The sequence below is a fragment of the Labeo rohita genome, chromosome 22 (assembly GCF_022985175.1).
Source record: "Labeo rohita strain BAU-BD-2019 chromosome 22, IGBB_LRoh.1.0, whole genome shotgun sequence".
Classification (NCBI taxonomy): Eukaryota; Metazoa; Chordata; class Actinopteri; order Cypriniformes; family Cyprinidae; genus Labeo; species Labeo rohita.
The window spans coordinates 10071785-10088320 of record NC_066890.1 but is presented as its reverse complement, the minus strand read 5'-3'; the positions used below and the strand labels follow the sequence as shown (position 1 = coordinate 10088320).

The 16536-nt window shown below is 36.2% G+C and overlaps 1 protein-coding gene across 5 annotated transcripts in view; it reads left to right on the top strand.

The window, feature by feature from the left end:
• Positions 1 to 16536, top strand: part of klc4 (kinesin light chain 4) — a 36393-nt gene that overhangs the window by 6238 nt on the left and 13619 nt on the right. For 3 of the 5 annotated variants that reach the window (XM_051094422.1, XM_051094423.1, XM_051094426.1), the window contains 12 exons: positions 1899 to 2172; positions 2365 to 2595; positions 4738 to 4807; positions 5758 to 5986; positions 7506 to 7593; positions 7926 to 8027; positions 10305 to 10478; positions 10571 to 10670; positions 13418 to 13467; positions 14180 to 14244; positions 14438 to 14546; positions 14634 to 14753. In XM_051094422.1, coding sequence (XP_050950379.1) covers positions 1924 to 2172; positions 2365 to 2595; positions 4738 to 4807; positions 5758 to 5986; positions 7506 to 7593; positions 7926 to 8027; positions 10305 to 10478; positions 10571 to 10670; positions 13418 to 13467; positions 14180 to 14244; positions 14438 to 14546; positions 14634 to 14753 — 1587 coding nt within the window. In that variant the 5' untranslated portion in view covers positions 1899 to 1923. Of the gene's footprint in view, positions 1 to 1898; positions 2173 to 2364; positions 2596 to 4737; positions 4808 to 5757; positions 5987 to 7505; positions 7594 to 7925; positions 8028 to 10304; positions 10479 to 10570; positions 10671 to 13417; positions 13468 to 14179; positions 14245 to 14437; positions 14547 to 14633; positions 14758 to 16536 lie in introns of all 5 variants that reach the window. The other 2 variants (XM_051094424.1, XM_051094425.1) reach the window with 1 other exon arrangement.

Below are 16536 nucleotides of genomic sequence, written 5' to 3'. Positions count from 1 at the left end.
TCTTTGCTGGTTCTGCCTGTTCCTTCACAGCCTCTCTCCCATCTCCTCTCCTAACACCAGACAGTTCCTCGGCCTTGCCTCAGCTCAGCCTCAATCAGTGCCATCCGGGTGCTCTGATTGAGCTCCGTGTACTCTTGTCTCCACCATAGCCCGTCATCCCAACAGCCCTCATTCCTCTAGCTCCTTGGTCAGTCATTGACCTGACTCTGCCATTAGATTTCACTCCTCTGGCCTCACCTCATTCCTCCATTCCTTTGGCTTCATCGAGCTCCTCTTCTTCCCTCCAGCTCTACCTTTCTCACTTGTCCCCAAGATTCCTTCCATCAAGTTGTCAGCACTATGGCTCCTCCCATCTTCAACTCCAACCTGGGGCCTCGTCCTGGCTGGCCTCTGGTTCAACAAATAGCTCCTCCTGCTCCTGGCTTTCTACTGGCTCCTTCCACCCTCCTTTCCCCCATGGACTTGTTTATTGGACTTTAGACTTTGTTTTGCCCTTCTCCTGCAACTCGCTCTCCACCAGAATCCCTGTGCTCCCTGCTCTGTTGGGCTATTTTACAGCACATGGACACGCCTTCCAGGAGTTTGAGCTACTGTAATATTTATTCTGTGTTTTCTGTTGCATTATGTTTTGTGTCAGGTCTGTGTTTATGAGTTCATTCCGTCGTTTAGTCAGTCATCCTGTTCAGCTATTGTCTGATTAATTATGTTAGTTCCTTTTGTTTGGATCATGCTTATAAGCCCTCGGTTCTCTCTTATTCTCTGTCTGTTCTCATTTGTAGACTGTATTTTCCTCCTAAGTTGTTCCTGTTTCCTGAGCATTTTTTTTTTATTAAAAGTTAAAAAACCACATTATGTAACAAATGCTTAGTCTAAAAACTCATAATTTAATAAGACTGTTAAAGAAGCATCTTTAGCACATCTAAAATTTAATATTAATTTTTCATGATGCATATTATAATATTGTGGTTCCTACATTCCCAGTAGTATTTAAAGTTTATATGATGTTTGTAATGAATATTTTATTGTAGTTATGTCAAGCTCCAAAATTCTGAATCTGTAGAAATTGATTTGTGAGTAAAAATACCTGTAAAAACCCTGTAATGACAAATTAATAGAAAACTGGTAATTAATTGGTGAATCATTTTGGTAAAAAAAATTGGTAATAAAAAGTGCAAACTCTAAAGAGCATTCAAGTATTGTAACTTGGTTATTGGAACTTATTTATTTTAAATTATTGACAAACGTAGTTTCTGTAAATAATAATAAGCTTTAAAAAGAGCATGTTTGTCATTACAGCAAAAGTACCAGAAATATTTTGGGACACCTTCAACTTTTGAGAACTGCTGCTCTAAATCAGGGGTGCTCAACCCTGGTCCTGGAGGTCGACTTTCCTGCAGAGTTCAGCTCCAACCCTGACCAAAAACACCTGAACCAGCTAATTAGGATCTGAAGGAGCAGTTGATAATTACAGACAGGTGTGTTTGATTAGGGTTGGAAATAAACTCTGCAGGAAGGTCGATCTCCAGGAACAGGGTTGGGCACCCCTGCTCTAAATAGTTAGTTGTGAGTTAATGTTTGTATAAACTCATGTATAGAGTAAAAATGTTACTTAACCACATGTCTGTAGTGTATGGTTAAAGGTTCATGGCGATGATGTCCTTTAATTTTTGTATACATTGTTGTTTTTAAAATGTATGTTTTTCTTGCAATTAATAATTCTTGTCAAATGTTCTATAATGTTTTCTTTTTTTGGACATTTAAGCACATTTGTTGCCAATTCTAGAACTGGATTAACATGTTTGACAATACATTGCCATTTAAAGTGCACAAATGATCAGATATAATTGAAATAATTCTCACGTCAGTCCACACCCTCAACTCTGTGCCTTTTCCTTTAGGCGGCCCCCTGACCTCCATCAGAGCATGTCCACAATGGTTTACCCCCATGAGGAGAGACTAGAGAAGCTGACGCAGGAGGAGATCATCTCCAGCACTAAACTGGTGATTCAGGGTCTGGAAGCTCTCAAGAGCGAACACAACTCCATCCTGCAGAGTCTGGTGGAGACTATCCAGTGCTTAAAGAAAGATGAGGAGGCCAGTTTGGTTCATGAGAAGTCCAACCTGCTCCGCAAGTCTGTGGAGATGATTGAGCTGGGCCTGGGTGAAGCGCAGGTGAGGGACGACATCATTATGAGGTGGCTGAGGTGGGGTGAATAAAGTAAATATATATAGTATAGAATAGAGTAAATACATTTTTTCTGTACCGTATTTTCTGGAAAATAAGTCACACAATTGCATTGTTGAGAGTAAAAAAAACACTGGATAAGTGTTATCTGTGTATAAGAGTCACGATAATGTGTTCAGGTGATGATGGCCCTGTCCAACCACCTGAACGCAGTGGAGTCAGAGAAGCAGAAGCTGCGGGCTCAGGTGCGACGGCTGTGTCAGGAGAACCAGTGGCTGAGGGATGAGCTGGCCAACACCCAGCAGAAACTCCAGAAGAGCGAACAGAGCGTCGCCCAGCTGGAGGAGGAGAAGAAACATCTGGAGTTCATGAACCAGCTCAAGAAATATGATGATGGTGTCTCACCAGTGGTGAGTCTCTATAAGGGTGGAGCATCATATACTGGCACAAGAAAACAACAAAATTACATGCAAATATCATGCAAATTATATTCACTTGACGTCTATTTTTATTTTCTAATATTGTAGGAAATAATATATGAAAAGAGGCCCAACTTTACACTACAGTTAGACACTTCATGAGGCCAGGTTCAAACTGCAGTGTTGTTCTGTGTTGTTATTGTGTACTAAAGCTAAAAATAAACCTAATCTTCAATTATTTTAAAGCAGAAGGAAAGAAATAAGATACAATATTAGATTATATAAGAAATGTTCCCTTGACATTAACTAAAATAAAGTAAGTTTAATTTGAAGTACTAGAATTACTTAAAGGGGTCATCGGATGACCATTTTCCACAAGTTGGTATGATTCTTTAGGGTCTTAATGAAAAGCCTATAATATACTTTGGTTAAAAATTCTCAATGGTTGTGTTAAACAACACCCTTTTCACCTTGTCAAAATGAGCTCTGCAAAAATCATCTCATTCTAAGGGGTTGTTCCTTTAAATACAAATGAGCCCCGCCCCTCTCTACTCTCTGTGGAGTGACGAACCTGTTTACTTCAGCTGCTAACTAGCACATTATTAGGAAAGGTGATTGCAGAGGTTCATAAAAAAAACCTTATACACACTACTGCTGTAAGTGAAGCTGGTTCACAAATGATTTGTGCGAACATAGACACATTTATGTAGATCGGGAGGTGCATTCTCTTCACAAACAAACATAATCTACTGCATCTTCAGTGGCTCAGATGTTCATTATAAAATTCCAGCAACACAACACCTCAGTCGCTCAATCAGAGATATTCTTGTCTAACTTACATCCCTGCTCCGGCATCGAAACAATGGAAGTTGGACTGTTACAGCTGATCTGAGGTAAAACGTTCATGTCAATCAACTATCGTGGGAGCGGCATCTGAGAATGGCTCGATTTGAAAAAGGGAATATTATTTTTACAAATTATTGTATTATGATTTTTATCATTATAGGGTAGATTTGTACATACACTGCCAACACACATTAATGTTCAAACATCATGAAAAAGTGAACTTTGCATCCGATGACCCCTTTAAAACAACATAAAAAAATTCCCTTAAAACTAGTGTCATTATTTGTTATTAATATTGTATCTATTCATTTAAGAAAATTTAAGTCTTGTTGTTGTTGGTTTTTTTTCAATGTTGTTATTATTACTACAATAGATTTTGTTTATATTCTAGAATTTTTAGGAAATATATTTGGAAAATGTGTTGAGATGTGTATGCCAGTTACTTTATGAATTAGCTAAAGTATTATTATTTATGTGTTTATTTTTAAAATGACCGTATAGTTTTTAATCATTTTTATTTCAGTTTTAGTTATTTTAGTACATCAAGTTAAATTAAATGAAAATGATAAATGTTGCAGGTAGCAGAAGTTTAAGGTTTTTCTAATACTTTCATTTAAAGTTTGTAGTTTTAGTGTTAGATAACTAAAATCTTTGATCTTATGTTTATCTTAATACATTTACACATCTTTTACTAAATTAATTACAATGTTTTTAGTGTAAGAAACCATGACTAAAATTCTAAGTGGACTTATAAATGGATAAAAGGGGAACTTTTCTGGATTAAATCTCCTCTGCAGCTATAGCCTGACTTTTCTTGGGAAATCAGCCATGTCCTTCTTCCTGTAAGTGTAGCCAACATTGATTTATTGTCTGTGTGAACGGATGGCTCTGTTTTGCTGGATGGAGATGTTAGAAAAAAGATCCTCATCGTTATTGTGTGATGAATTAGCGAATTGAATTCCCTGGCAAATAGAAAGTCCTCTCTTTTACTTCAGTCCAATGTTTTTCATTTTTCTTTCTGCAGTGGAAGCATTTGAAGGCACTCTATCTGTTAAAATGACAGTTGCCTCCAGCTTGTCATTTATATTTTATGAAGGGCTGTTTCATGCAGTTACTTCCTGAATTAATGGAGCCATTAAAATTTGAAGACTAGTGCATGGACAGAGATGCGATTGACTCTAGAAATTATCTCAATTGATATATTCATAATAACATAAGACTGAATATAAACAAGAATTATGCTAAATTGAATATTTCAATCTTTTTTTGTTTGTTTTGTTGTTTTAGGAAGAGAAAAATAGTGAGACTCCCAGAGATGCCCTTGACGATTTGTTTCCCAATGATGAAGACGACCAGGGTAAGGAAGTACAAAAATGACATGATGTAGTAATCACTCTAATTCTAAAAGAATAGCAAAGTCTACATCACAACTATAACGATAATGACTGATATAGTTAGAATCACGTTCAGAATGATTATTTTCCAGCTGATGAATGATAAAGATCTTAACAAAACAGATATTGATGGAAAACGTATCAAAATTTAACAAAATCTCCCAGGAACCTCAATTTTTGTGATATCAACTTCAAATTTGAAACACAACTTGGTTAGACATCTGGCTTTTATCACTGCAAGAAATGCTTTTCTTACTTAGATTTTTTGTCTTTTTTCCCACCAAAATATCTAAAAAAATTTAAATCAAGGATTCTTTAGACAAGTAAAAAATATTGTCTTGTTTTCAGAAAAAAACAAGTCAAAATTAAGTGAGTTTTTGCTTAGAACAAGCTAAATAATCTGACAATGGGGTAAGCAAAATAATCTTATTTCAAACTGAATTTTATATTTTATTTTATTTCATTAAATATTTTCTAGCAATTTTAAAATCTAATTTATTTTGTAAAATACGTGTTGTATAAAATATGTAAAAAAATAAAACAAAAGTTTAGTGCGGTGCATTTGGTTTACAGCAGACAAATATAACTTTATGGAACGTTATCTTATAAAACATTATCATTATATAGTTATTGTTATAGTTGTTGTTCTTTATGTTAGTAGGCCTTAGTGCTTGTCAGCATTTAGCACTACTGATACTGTATGTCACATTTGTGAACTTGGCTGTTTCATGGCCTTTGCTTTTGCACGTTCATTTAGCCATTTTAGTGTGCTACCCAATATTCAATGAAGCATTGCGTTACCAAATTGTAGATCTGATGCAAAACACAAGCATGGCATTTGGAACGGAGCTGGAGAAACAATACAGTTTATATTTTCAATATTAACAATGTTGCTCTCTGTCGCCCCCTTCAGGCCCACACCGGCACAACAGCGCCGCGCTTGCTGCCGCACAGCAGGGTGGGTATGAGATCCCAGCCCGTCTCAGAACCCTTCATAACCTGGTGATCCAGTACGCCGCTCAGGGCCGCTACGAGGTGGCCGTGCCTCTCTGCAAACAGGCTCTGGAGGACCTGGAGAAAACCTCTGGACACGACCATCCCGATGTGGCCACCATGCTCAACATCCTGGCTCTGGTCTACAGGTGTGTTTGTGTTTGGTCATGTGTAGGTGCATGTGGAGGCAAATTTCAGTCATTACAAACCTCCATGAAACACAAAAAGAGTAAAATAAGAATAAACGGGCACTGTAGCTTTCAGGCATTATAAAGGACACAAAAGCATAATTGGTCAACTTGGCTATATTTCAAAGTAGGACAGACGTCAGTATTTTCATTGAACACATAATGACTTATTAATTCAGAAAGCTTGTAATTTAGTGCACAGGTCATTTGGACTACTATGTCACTTTTATAGTGTATTAGCTTCATTTTTGAAGCTCCAGTTTCCATTATTCGTAAACAAAAAATTTCTTTTTTTGTGTTCCACAGAATATATAAGTAGTGTAAAGTAATTTGCTGTGTTTAGAGTGATGTGATTCAGAACTTACTCAACCAGCTTTACTAGAAAAGTCATGCTGGTTAACCAGATTGAATAAAGTACGAAATAAGTCCACAGATTCTGTCTGGGCCTGTTTACTTGTTTGGATGTACTTGATCATTCTTTACATTTTATCAAATTGCGTCATATTTTATATATTTTTTTAATTCCTCATTGTTTTCAGCATCCTCTGCCAGAACTGGCAATTCTGTTTTAAAAAATTTGGCAAACTTGCCACGTTGTCATGGAAAACAAATTCTCCTTTATTTAATTTAGAATATTAAGTGAAGGATATGGAAGCTCAGTTCCTGCCACTGAATAAAAAAAGAAAACAAGGTCATTGCAAATTTTTTTTTTTTCACAATTGCAAGTCATAAAGTCAAAATTATAACATATAGACTCACTATTGTGTGTAAGTCCAATTCTGGGGGAAAAGAGACTATTTTCATATGCAATCTTGCAATTCTGACTTTTTTTCACCCAATTCTGACTTATTTTCTCAAAATTGTGATATAGTCTCGCAATTGCCAATTCTGAGGGAAGAAAGAAATGAATTACAACTGCTAGTTTATATCTTGCAGTTCTACGAACATTTGATTTTTAATCAATTACAAGATAAGTTATGCTCAAAGAGTTGGTATCACTGAATAATTTAAAATGTATTTTAAAGGATCTAGTTTTAGAGTCATTTGATTGTAAATGTTTTGAGTGATCTGTGTGTAATTCTGTATATGTAAACTAATGTATTTGTTTTATGTGTAAATAAATGTGCTGCCTATCTTGGGCAGGACCCTCTTTTAAATGAGTTAGTAAATCTCAAGAGTTTTAATTCCCAGTAAAAGTCAAAATTGCGAATTTATTTTTCACAATTCTGACTTTTTTTTCAGAATTACGAGTTTAAATTACATTATATAAATGAAAATTATAGCACAGTAAGAAAAAAGTCATAATTGCAAGACGTAAACTCACAATTGCAAGAAAAAAAACTATAAGAATAAAAAGTTGCAATTAACTTTTTTTATTTTTATTCAGTGATGTAAACAGGCTTCCATAGAAAAAAAGATTGCCCACTAGACCTACTAAAATAAAATCTAAATAATACTTTATTGTATTACTTTCACTCAGGGACCAGAATAAATACAAGGAAGCTGCTCATCTCCTTAATGATGCCCTGTCAATCAGAGAGAAGACCCTGGGCAATGACCACCCAGCTGTAAGTACAACAAAACAACAAAAAAATATATATAATGTACTTGCTACTGAATGTCTTAAAACTTTGAATATCATTCAAGGATTCTGTGATTTAAATACCTTGCAAACTTCAAAACACTACAGCAGCTAGAGACGTATAGGATCTCTGGCGACTGTTAAAACCTCCGCACTTTTCACATAATTGTATAAAGCTAGGCAAAATTTTGGGGCCTGTGATTTTTGAGAAAGCTTTTGCTATATTTATGACAAATGGTCCATGAACAGTACAAGGGCGTTCTGTCTGGATCCACATGGTACCCTGTAATCAGTGTCCATATTTTGTGACTAACCCAGGTGGCGGCCACACTCAACAACCTGGCGGTCCTTTATGGAAAGAGAGGAAAATACAAGGAAGCAGAACCACTGTGCAAGAGAGCATTGGAGATCAGAGAGAAGGTACTGTCACAAATGTTTGGCCTGTTTGTTGGGCTACAAAAGCCTGTTTTGTCAACTGATTATTGTGATAAACATGGGTAGTTGACAAATAGCCAGTGAAAAATGCTTTTTTGTAAAATACCGTTTTTGAAAAAGAAGAAATGCATATATTTACGTAGTATGAAGTCTGATCTTTGGGGAAATATAAAGGGTCCCTAACTTGGTCAATTATTTCATTGTTTTGTTTTTTTTTACATTTTTACTGAACTGTACCATAAATTTGTCCTATGGTTTGACATAGCGAAAATTACGAAAAAAAAAAACAACTCTTAATAATATATAAGTAGCATGAGAGAGATTTATCTTCATTGTTAGACACTTATTTTCATATAGTGTTATTTATTTAATATGAAATTATAATTAACATCATTTTTTGTCCCCATTTTGTCAATGTTGGACAATTTCAAGACATTGACAGCAAGACGAACTTTGCTGTCGTCTGTTCAAAACTGCTGAAAATTAAACCATTTTAGGATGAGTGATATTTATATCTCTCCTATTGCAATACTCAGCTGTTTTTTTAGATATTCTGAGATAAAAAACAAATCTGTGGTTCTTTTATGTGTGTCACACTAAAGGACAGAAATGGTAGTTATTAAAGTATTTCTATTTAATTTTGAACACATCAAATGAGAAAGAAAGTTTACTTTTTATACAAACAATACCAACATGTTTTTTTTTTAATTAGTTGAATTAATTTAATTATTTTTTAATAGTTTAATTCATGTAATTATTGCATTTTAGAACACTGAAAATGATAAAAAAAATAATAATAAAAAGGAGTTAAACAAAAACTCATTTAATTATTTAAAATGCTTTTTAAAGAGACCTTGTCCTCTAGTGTGACAGTACAGGCATCACCGGTGGACATTTTCTGTCACCCCATAGGACGTTTCAGCCTTTTTATGTCAATTAATGACCTTGCTATTCCAAGCTAACCTGTTATTAGCAGTTTGCAAGACACGTCTGTATAATTTTCCATGATTATGTAGTTTAACATTCAGTTTTTAATTAAAAAATATCATTTAGGGGTGTCACACCAAGGGACAACAAAATCTAACACTTTTATAGTGGTTCCAAAAAAGTTAAATATTTGAACAATTCTGAGACAAAAATTGACTATGTGCACATGTCATGGGCTTGACAGGGGGATTCAGTAACATAACCATGAATGGGGTCCTTCAACTAATTAAAGTTTTTTTCGAAATTAAAATCAGGATATGGTGTCACACCAGAGGACATGGTTTTCAGAGACAAAATGTATCAAGTTCCTACAGTTTCAGAAATATATGGATGAGAAAAATGATTGCCATTTACTAAAATAGACACTTGTACAATTATGCCGGGGGTATTTATTAACATTTTTAAGCTTTTCTTTTTAATTTATAAAAGTTGTAATTTATTGGACCATGCGTCACACCAGAGGACATTTTCTGTCACACCATAGGACGTTTCAGCCTTTTTATGTCAATTAATGACCTTGCTATTCCAAGCTAACCTGTTATTAGCAGTTTGCAAGACACATTTGCATAATATTCCTTGATTATGTAGTTCAACATACAGTTTTTAATTGAAAAAAATCATTTAGGGGTGTCACACCAAAGGACAACAAAATGTAACACTTTTATAGTGGTTCCAAAAAAGTTAAATATTTGAACAATTCTGAGACAAAAATTGACCAAGTGCACGTCATGGGATTGACAAGGGGCTTCAGTAACACGAACATGAATGGGATCCTTCAACTAATTAAAGTTTTTTCAGGAATTAAAATAAGGATATGGTGTCACACCAGAGGACATGGTTTTCAGAGACAAAATGTGAGACAAGTTCCTACACTTTAAGAAATATATGGATGAGAAAAATAATTGCCATTTACTAAAATAGACACTTGTACAATTATGCCAGAGGTATTTATTAACATTTTTAAGCTTTTCTTTTTAATTTATAAAAGTTGTCATTTATTGAACCATGATTAAGTCACACCAAAGGACAGTTTTGACATTTGGCTCAAAAATGTTAAAAAATCTAATAAAACTGCAGCTTTTATAACAACAGTTTCATGTAGGACAAAGAAATGTTTAATGATTTAGAGCATTTTAAATAACAACATTAATTATAATGATATTAATTTTATCTTGTGGGACAGTGAAAATGCCATGTCATGTCAACAACCCATGTCTTGTCTAACCAGACAGTCATATTGTAAATATCTCTCTCCCTCTCTCTTTCCTTACTCAGGTTTTGGGGCGAGAGCACCCAGACGTGGCCAAGCAGCTGAATAATCTGGCTCTACTCTGCCAGAATCAGGGGAAGTATGAAGAGGTGGAGTATTATTACTGCAGGGCTCTAGATATCTACGAGAAAAAACTGGGACCTGATGACCCAAATGTTGCCAAGACCAAAAACAACCTGGTGATTATAATCACAATAAAACACACTCAAAGCATCCTGTATTTCATCTATAACCTGTAATAGAATTAATTGCTTCTATGTTTTCCCTGCAGGCTTCATGCTATCTGAAACAGGGCAAGTACAAGGAAGCCGAGATCCTCTACAAAGAGATCCTGACGCGCGCCCACGAGAAAGAGTTTGGATCTGTAGATGGTACGATCATTGCTTGATTATGGCACTTCATTATTCATTAGCTGACAGACTGCATGCTTTCTTCTTATGGAAGTTTTTTTTTTCTTTTTTTGGAACAATTAAAAACTGAACTGTTGTCATTGCTGAATGATACATATTGATGACCTCACCAACCAACCCACGACTTTTGATATCGTGACCTTTCTGCACACCTGGCCTCTGGTTTACTACCATTCACAGTGAGCCGTGGATTTCCCCGAAATCCAGGAGCAAACCAAAAATAACTTTTTTAATACCATGAAATATAGGATTAATTCACACTCAGAATGGGTTATGACTGTTACATGTTCTTGCCATATGTAAATATGTTTTACTGTGAAGATGAATTGACTTTCAAATATGGAGGCTATATTAGTGAACTGCTTGCCTGTGCCAGGCAAAATACTCAATGTAAATGTCTCAAAAATAAATGTGAAAGCAGAAGTGCAAAGCATTTTAGTGTACAAACAAGTGAACAGATGGTTTGTATCTGTAATTTCCCTCTCTTTTACTTTTCCGTTGAAGTTCTGTGTTGAGTCATTTGTGACTTTTCTTTTCAAAATCACATCGTTTTTTGTTAAGTATTTTTATGTTGATTTCACATTTGATTTCAATAAATCACCTTGATTAATTTCTTCATTTTTCTATATTTTCTGTTTCATATGTTCATTCCAAATTTATGTTGAGCTCTTGACATTTTTAATGCATGTTCACCTGGTGGATGGTTGGTAAATGACTAAACTTTGAGAATGTTGTTACTACAATTATTTGTTAGTTTGATCCCATACGTATGGAAGACTGTTTCTGCCTCTGAAAAAAAATTGCGTAATTGCGACTTTTTATCTCACAATTCTGAATTTTTTCTCAGAATTATATGATATAAACACACAGTTGCAAGTTACAAAGTCAGAACTGCAGGATATAAACTCGTAATCGTGAGAAATACTTTTTTTTCTCGTAATTTAGACTTATTTTTCTGACAATTGTGAATTTATATCTTTATATTCTTTCTCAGAATTGTGAGGAAAAAAAGTTGCAGTTGAGAGCTATAAAATCCAGTTCTGAGGAAAATAAAAGACTGGCTATTTTCTGATAATTGTTTGTTTATGTCACACAATTTTGACTTTATAGCTTGAAATTAGGTGTTTATATCTCGAAATTCTGAGTAAAAAGCCAGAATTTTAAGTTAAAACTCTCAATTGCAAGTTATGAAGTTAGAATTGCGGTATATAAACTTGTAATCACGAGATATAGTTGTAATTCTAAAGTTTTTTTTCTTGTAATTCAGACTTATTTTGCTCACAATTCCGAGTTTATATCTTGAAATTCTGACATTTTTCTCACAATTATGACTTATTTTTTAAGAATTTTGAGTAAAAAAAGTCACAATTGCGAGTTATAAAATCAAATTCTGAGGAAAATAAAAAACTGGCTATTTTGTGATGATTGTTTATATCATACAATTTTGACTTTATAACTCGCATTTGCATGTCTATATCTCGCAATTCTGAGAAAAAAATCTGAATTGTGAGATAAAAAGTCGCAATTGCGAGTTACACAGTCCAATTCTGAAGAAAAAGACTGGCAATTTTCCCACAATTGCAAGTTTTTACTTGTTTCTTAGAACTGCATGATATAAACTCACAACTGCATGTTATAAAGTCAGAATTATAATAAAATATAAACTTGTAATCGCGAGATATAGTCGCAATTCTAATATTTTTCTCACAATTGCGAGTTTATATCTTGAAATTCTTACATTTTTCTCAAAATTATGACATTTTGAGAAAAAACTTTATATCTCACAATTCTGAGAAAAAAAAATTTTAATTGTGAGATAAACAGTCACAATTGCGATTTATAAAATCCAATTCTGAGGAAAATTAAAAACTGGCTATTTTCTGATGATTGTTTGTTTATATCACACAATTTTGACATTATAACTCACAACTGCAAGTTATAAACTCAATATTGTGGTATAGTCCATTCTTTTTTCTTGCAATTCAGGCTTATTTTTCTCACAATTGTGAGTTTATATCTTAAAATGTTGACGCTTTTCTCGCAAATATGACTTATTTTCTCAGAATTATGAGGTGAAAAAAATTGCAGTTGCGAGTTATAAAATCCAGTGACAAATACTGGCAATTTTCTTACAATTCTGACTTTATAACTCGCAATTTCGTGTTTATATCTCGCAATTCTGAGAAAAAAAAAAGTCAGAATTTGAGATAAAAAGTTGCAATTGCAAGTTTTAAAGTCCAATTCTGAGGAAAAAAGACTGACAGTTTTCTTACAGTTGCGATTCTAACTTCATAACACGCAATTTAATTTGCAATTGCAAGTTTATATCTCGCAATTCAGTGACAAAAAAAGAGATGTAAACTTGCAATTGCGAGAAAAGTCAGATATATGAGATAAAATGTCACAGTTAGCTTTTTTTATTTTTATTTAGTGGTGGAAACAAGCTTTCATACATATGTGTAGTGATACTTTTGTAACCTAAATCTACAACTGAAGGAGGAACCCAGTCATATCTAGAAACTAGAATATAATAGAACAACAATTCAGAAAGCCTTAGAAACAGCATAGCAGTTCCCTGGCAAGATTTATGAAAACATAAGTGTGATTTTACAGTAGTTACTACAATATTTGGCAGAAACTTTCTCTGTTTTTACCATGGTGTGTTTTTGTAATGCTGAAGTAGCAGAACTGTTTCTCTGTGTCTGCAGCTGAAAATAAACCCATCTGGATGCACGCTGAGGAACGACAAGAGAGCAAAGTAGGTTTCTGCCAGTACATGCGTGTGTGTGTGGGGGGGTGAAATGCTGAGATGCTCATGTAGGAAGCTGATACAGCAAGTACAGAAAGTCACCACCTACTTTCAAACTATTCACATTTTGTCGCACAGAGCCTGAACTGAAAACACAGTTCTAGCTTTTTCTGTTTTTTCGACCACAGTGATACAATATCCAGAGGAAAAGAATCCAAACAGCTCTGAATAAGGACTGCGCTGCAGTCATTCCACAGATTCTCAATGGGATTTAGGCAGAGCCTTGACTAGGCCTCTAGAGAATGGTCACTTTCTTGTCCTTCATGGTGCTCTGATTAGGGTTATGTCATATTGAAACGGCTGAAACTTCCTGAAAGAGCGCTGCAGGTGTCCTCATTCTGTCAGTATTTTGTATTTTTCAGTCCAGAGACTCTGAAACTGCTTAAAGAGGATTCTACTACTGTAACTTGTTCTTTGGCTCGTAAAATGTGTTTGGTTTTGTCAGACATTTTGTCTATAGACTTCTTTTTAGATTCATTCCATGTGCCTTTCCTCTACTTTATGTTGTGAAAGTACTGTAAATGTTTTGAAAGGAGGCTGTGGCTTTCTGTACCCACTCTATGTGTATTTACAGCAAACATAGTTTCCCTTACTGCGAACCTGTCTGGATGATAGACAACCTCTGTGCGTGTGTGTGTTTTCCACCTCTTCTTTCTCTCAGGGAAAGTTGGCAGATGGGAATTATGGGGAATACGGCGGCTGGTACAAAGCCTGCAAGGTGAACAGGTGAGAAATAAGCAGCTACGGTTACCCAAAATTATTTTAGCCCCACAGCAAAAATTGCTGTGTGCAGTTAACTCAGTTGAATACTATTGGAAAGTTGAATACTTTCTTCAAAGAGTGCAAATGTAGTCTGAATATTAAATGTGTTGGGAATTATATGAGGCACCTATGAAACTGTGTGTGTTTTCATACGCAGCCCCACGGTAAACACCACACTGAGGAACCTTGGTGCTCTGTACCGTAAGCAGGGTAAAACAGAAGCAGCAGAGACCCTAGAGGAGTGTGCCATGAGGTCCCGCAAACAGGTGCAACATCTGTAAAAATCATAGCGATGTAAGCTGGGACATAGGATGTCTGTGTAACACATGTATATATGTGTGTTTGTGTGTCAGGGAGCGGCAGTGGACCATCAGAGAGATGGAGAGAGGCGGAGGAGCACTGCATCGATCTCTAGCGTGAAGTACGAATGCAGCAGTGACGCCGGCGAAGAGGGCAGTGTGGAGTGGAACGGGGTAAGTGAGTAATATTTCTGTTTTGTTAAGCTGCTTTAAGTATACGGAGCCTTAAGGGGACATGGTGATGAATAAAATATGAGATGGGAGAGAAAAATTATATTTTAATGCTTTTGGCATGCTATTTCAGAAGTATTGCGAAACGTTTGCATTCTTTTGCAAAAGTATTGTGGTGCCTCAAAAAACTGCATTCTCTTGCAAAATATTTGCATTCTTTTGCAAAAGTATTGTTCAACCGAGAAACTTTGTGCTCTCACAAAATATTTCCGTGCTCTTGCAGATGCATTGCGTTCCCCCAAGAAACTTTCATTCTCTCGCAACTCATTTGTGCTTTTTTTGCAAAAGTATTGTTCTCCTGAGAAACTTTGCATTCTCTTGCAAAACATTTGCGTTATTTTGCAAAAGCATTGCATTCTTCTGAAAAACTTTGCATTCTTTTGCAAAATTATTGCGTTCCCCTGAGAAACTGTGCGTTCTCTTGCAAAACATTTGCTTTCTCCAAGAAACTTGGCAAAAAAAAAATATTTACTTGCTCTTGCAAAAGTATTGTATTCAAGGAAATTTGCTTTCTTTTGCAACAGTATTGTGGTCCCTCGAAAAACTGCATTCTCTCGCAAAATATTTGCGTTCTTTTGCAAAAGCATTGCGTTCTCCTGAGAAAATATTTATGTGCTCTTGCAAAAGTATTTCGTTCCCCTGAGAAACTTTGCATTCTCTCACAAAACATTTGTGTTATTTTGCAAAAGCATTGCATTCTCCTGAAAAACTTTACGTTCTCTTGCAAAACATTTGCTTTCTTTTGCAAAAGTATTGTATTCAAGAAACGTCTTGGTTACATCTGTAACCCCCGTTCCCTGAAGGAGGGAACGGAGACGTTACGTCATAACTGACGTATTTGGGGTCTCCCTTGGGAGGCCAATCACCTCTGAATAAACTGGAAAAGGCCAATGAAAATTGGCGAGTGGATTTTGCATGCCAAGCCACTCCCCCATACATACGGGTATATAAGATGGCGGCGTGCGTCCACTTACTCAGATTTAAGCTGAGGAGCTGAACCAAAACCGAGCGCCCCAGCGCAGTCCAGAATTGTGGCAAGAGGACGTAATGTCTCCGTTCCCTCCTTCAGGGAACGAGGGTTACAGATGTAACCGAGACGTTCCCCTTCAGTCGTTCTCTACGACGTTACGTCATAACTGACGTATTTGGGGTCTCCCAAACAGATGAATCTCAACACGTAACCTTCCCAACGCCCTGAAGGCCAGAAAAACGGGCCTACCAGGGGTGCCAGGTGACTGAAGCAAACGCTGGGGGGCGGAGACAATGACAATAAGTCATGTGGTAAGACTGGAATAGATGGAAGGGGAACATGGAGATCCCATGGAAAGAATATAAGGCCACGACCGGGAGGGGTGAAGGAACCCCCTACCGGACACAGAAAACTCCGTCCTAATCTAAACTGTGGGGACCAGGAGGACCCAGAGTTCACATAAGGGAACAACTGGGAAAATAGCGCACGGATCCAATAGGAATGGCGCGGCAAGCCGACACTGAGCCGTCCTCCCGCAATTACCTGATGTTACCTTAATACACAGGAGGAGACAGGCTCCACCCGGAGATTGTATAATCTCGCGAAGGTGTTTGGTGTCGCCCAGCCCGCAGCTCTACAGATGTCTGCTAGAGAGCAGAGGAGGCGACGCATAGGAGGCGACCACACTCCGGGTGGAGTGGGCTCGAACTCCCAGGGGGCACGGCTCACCCTGACACTGGTAAGACAGGGTGATGG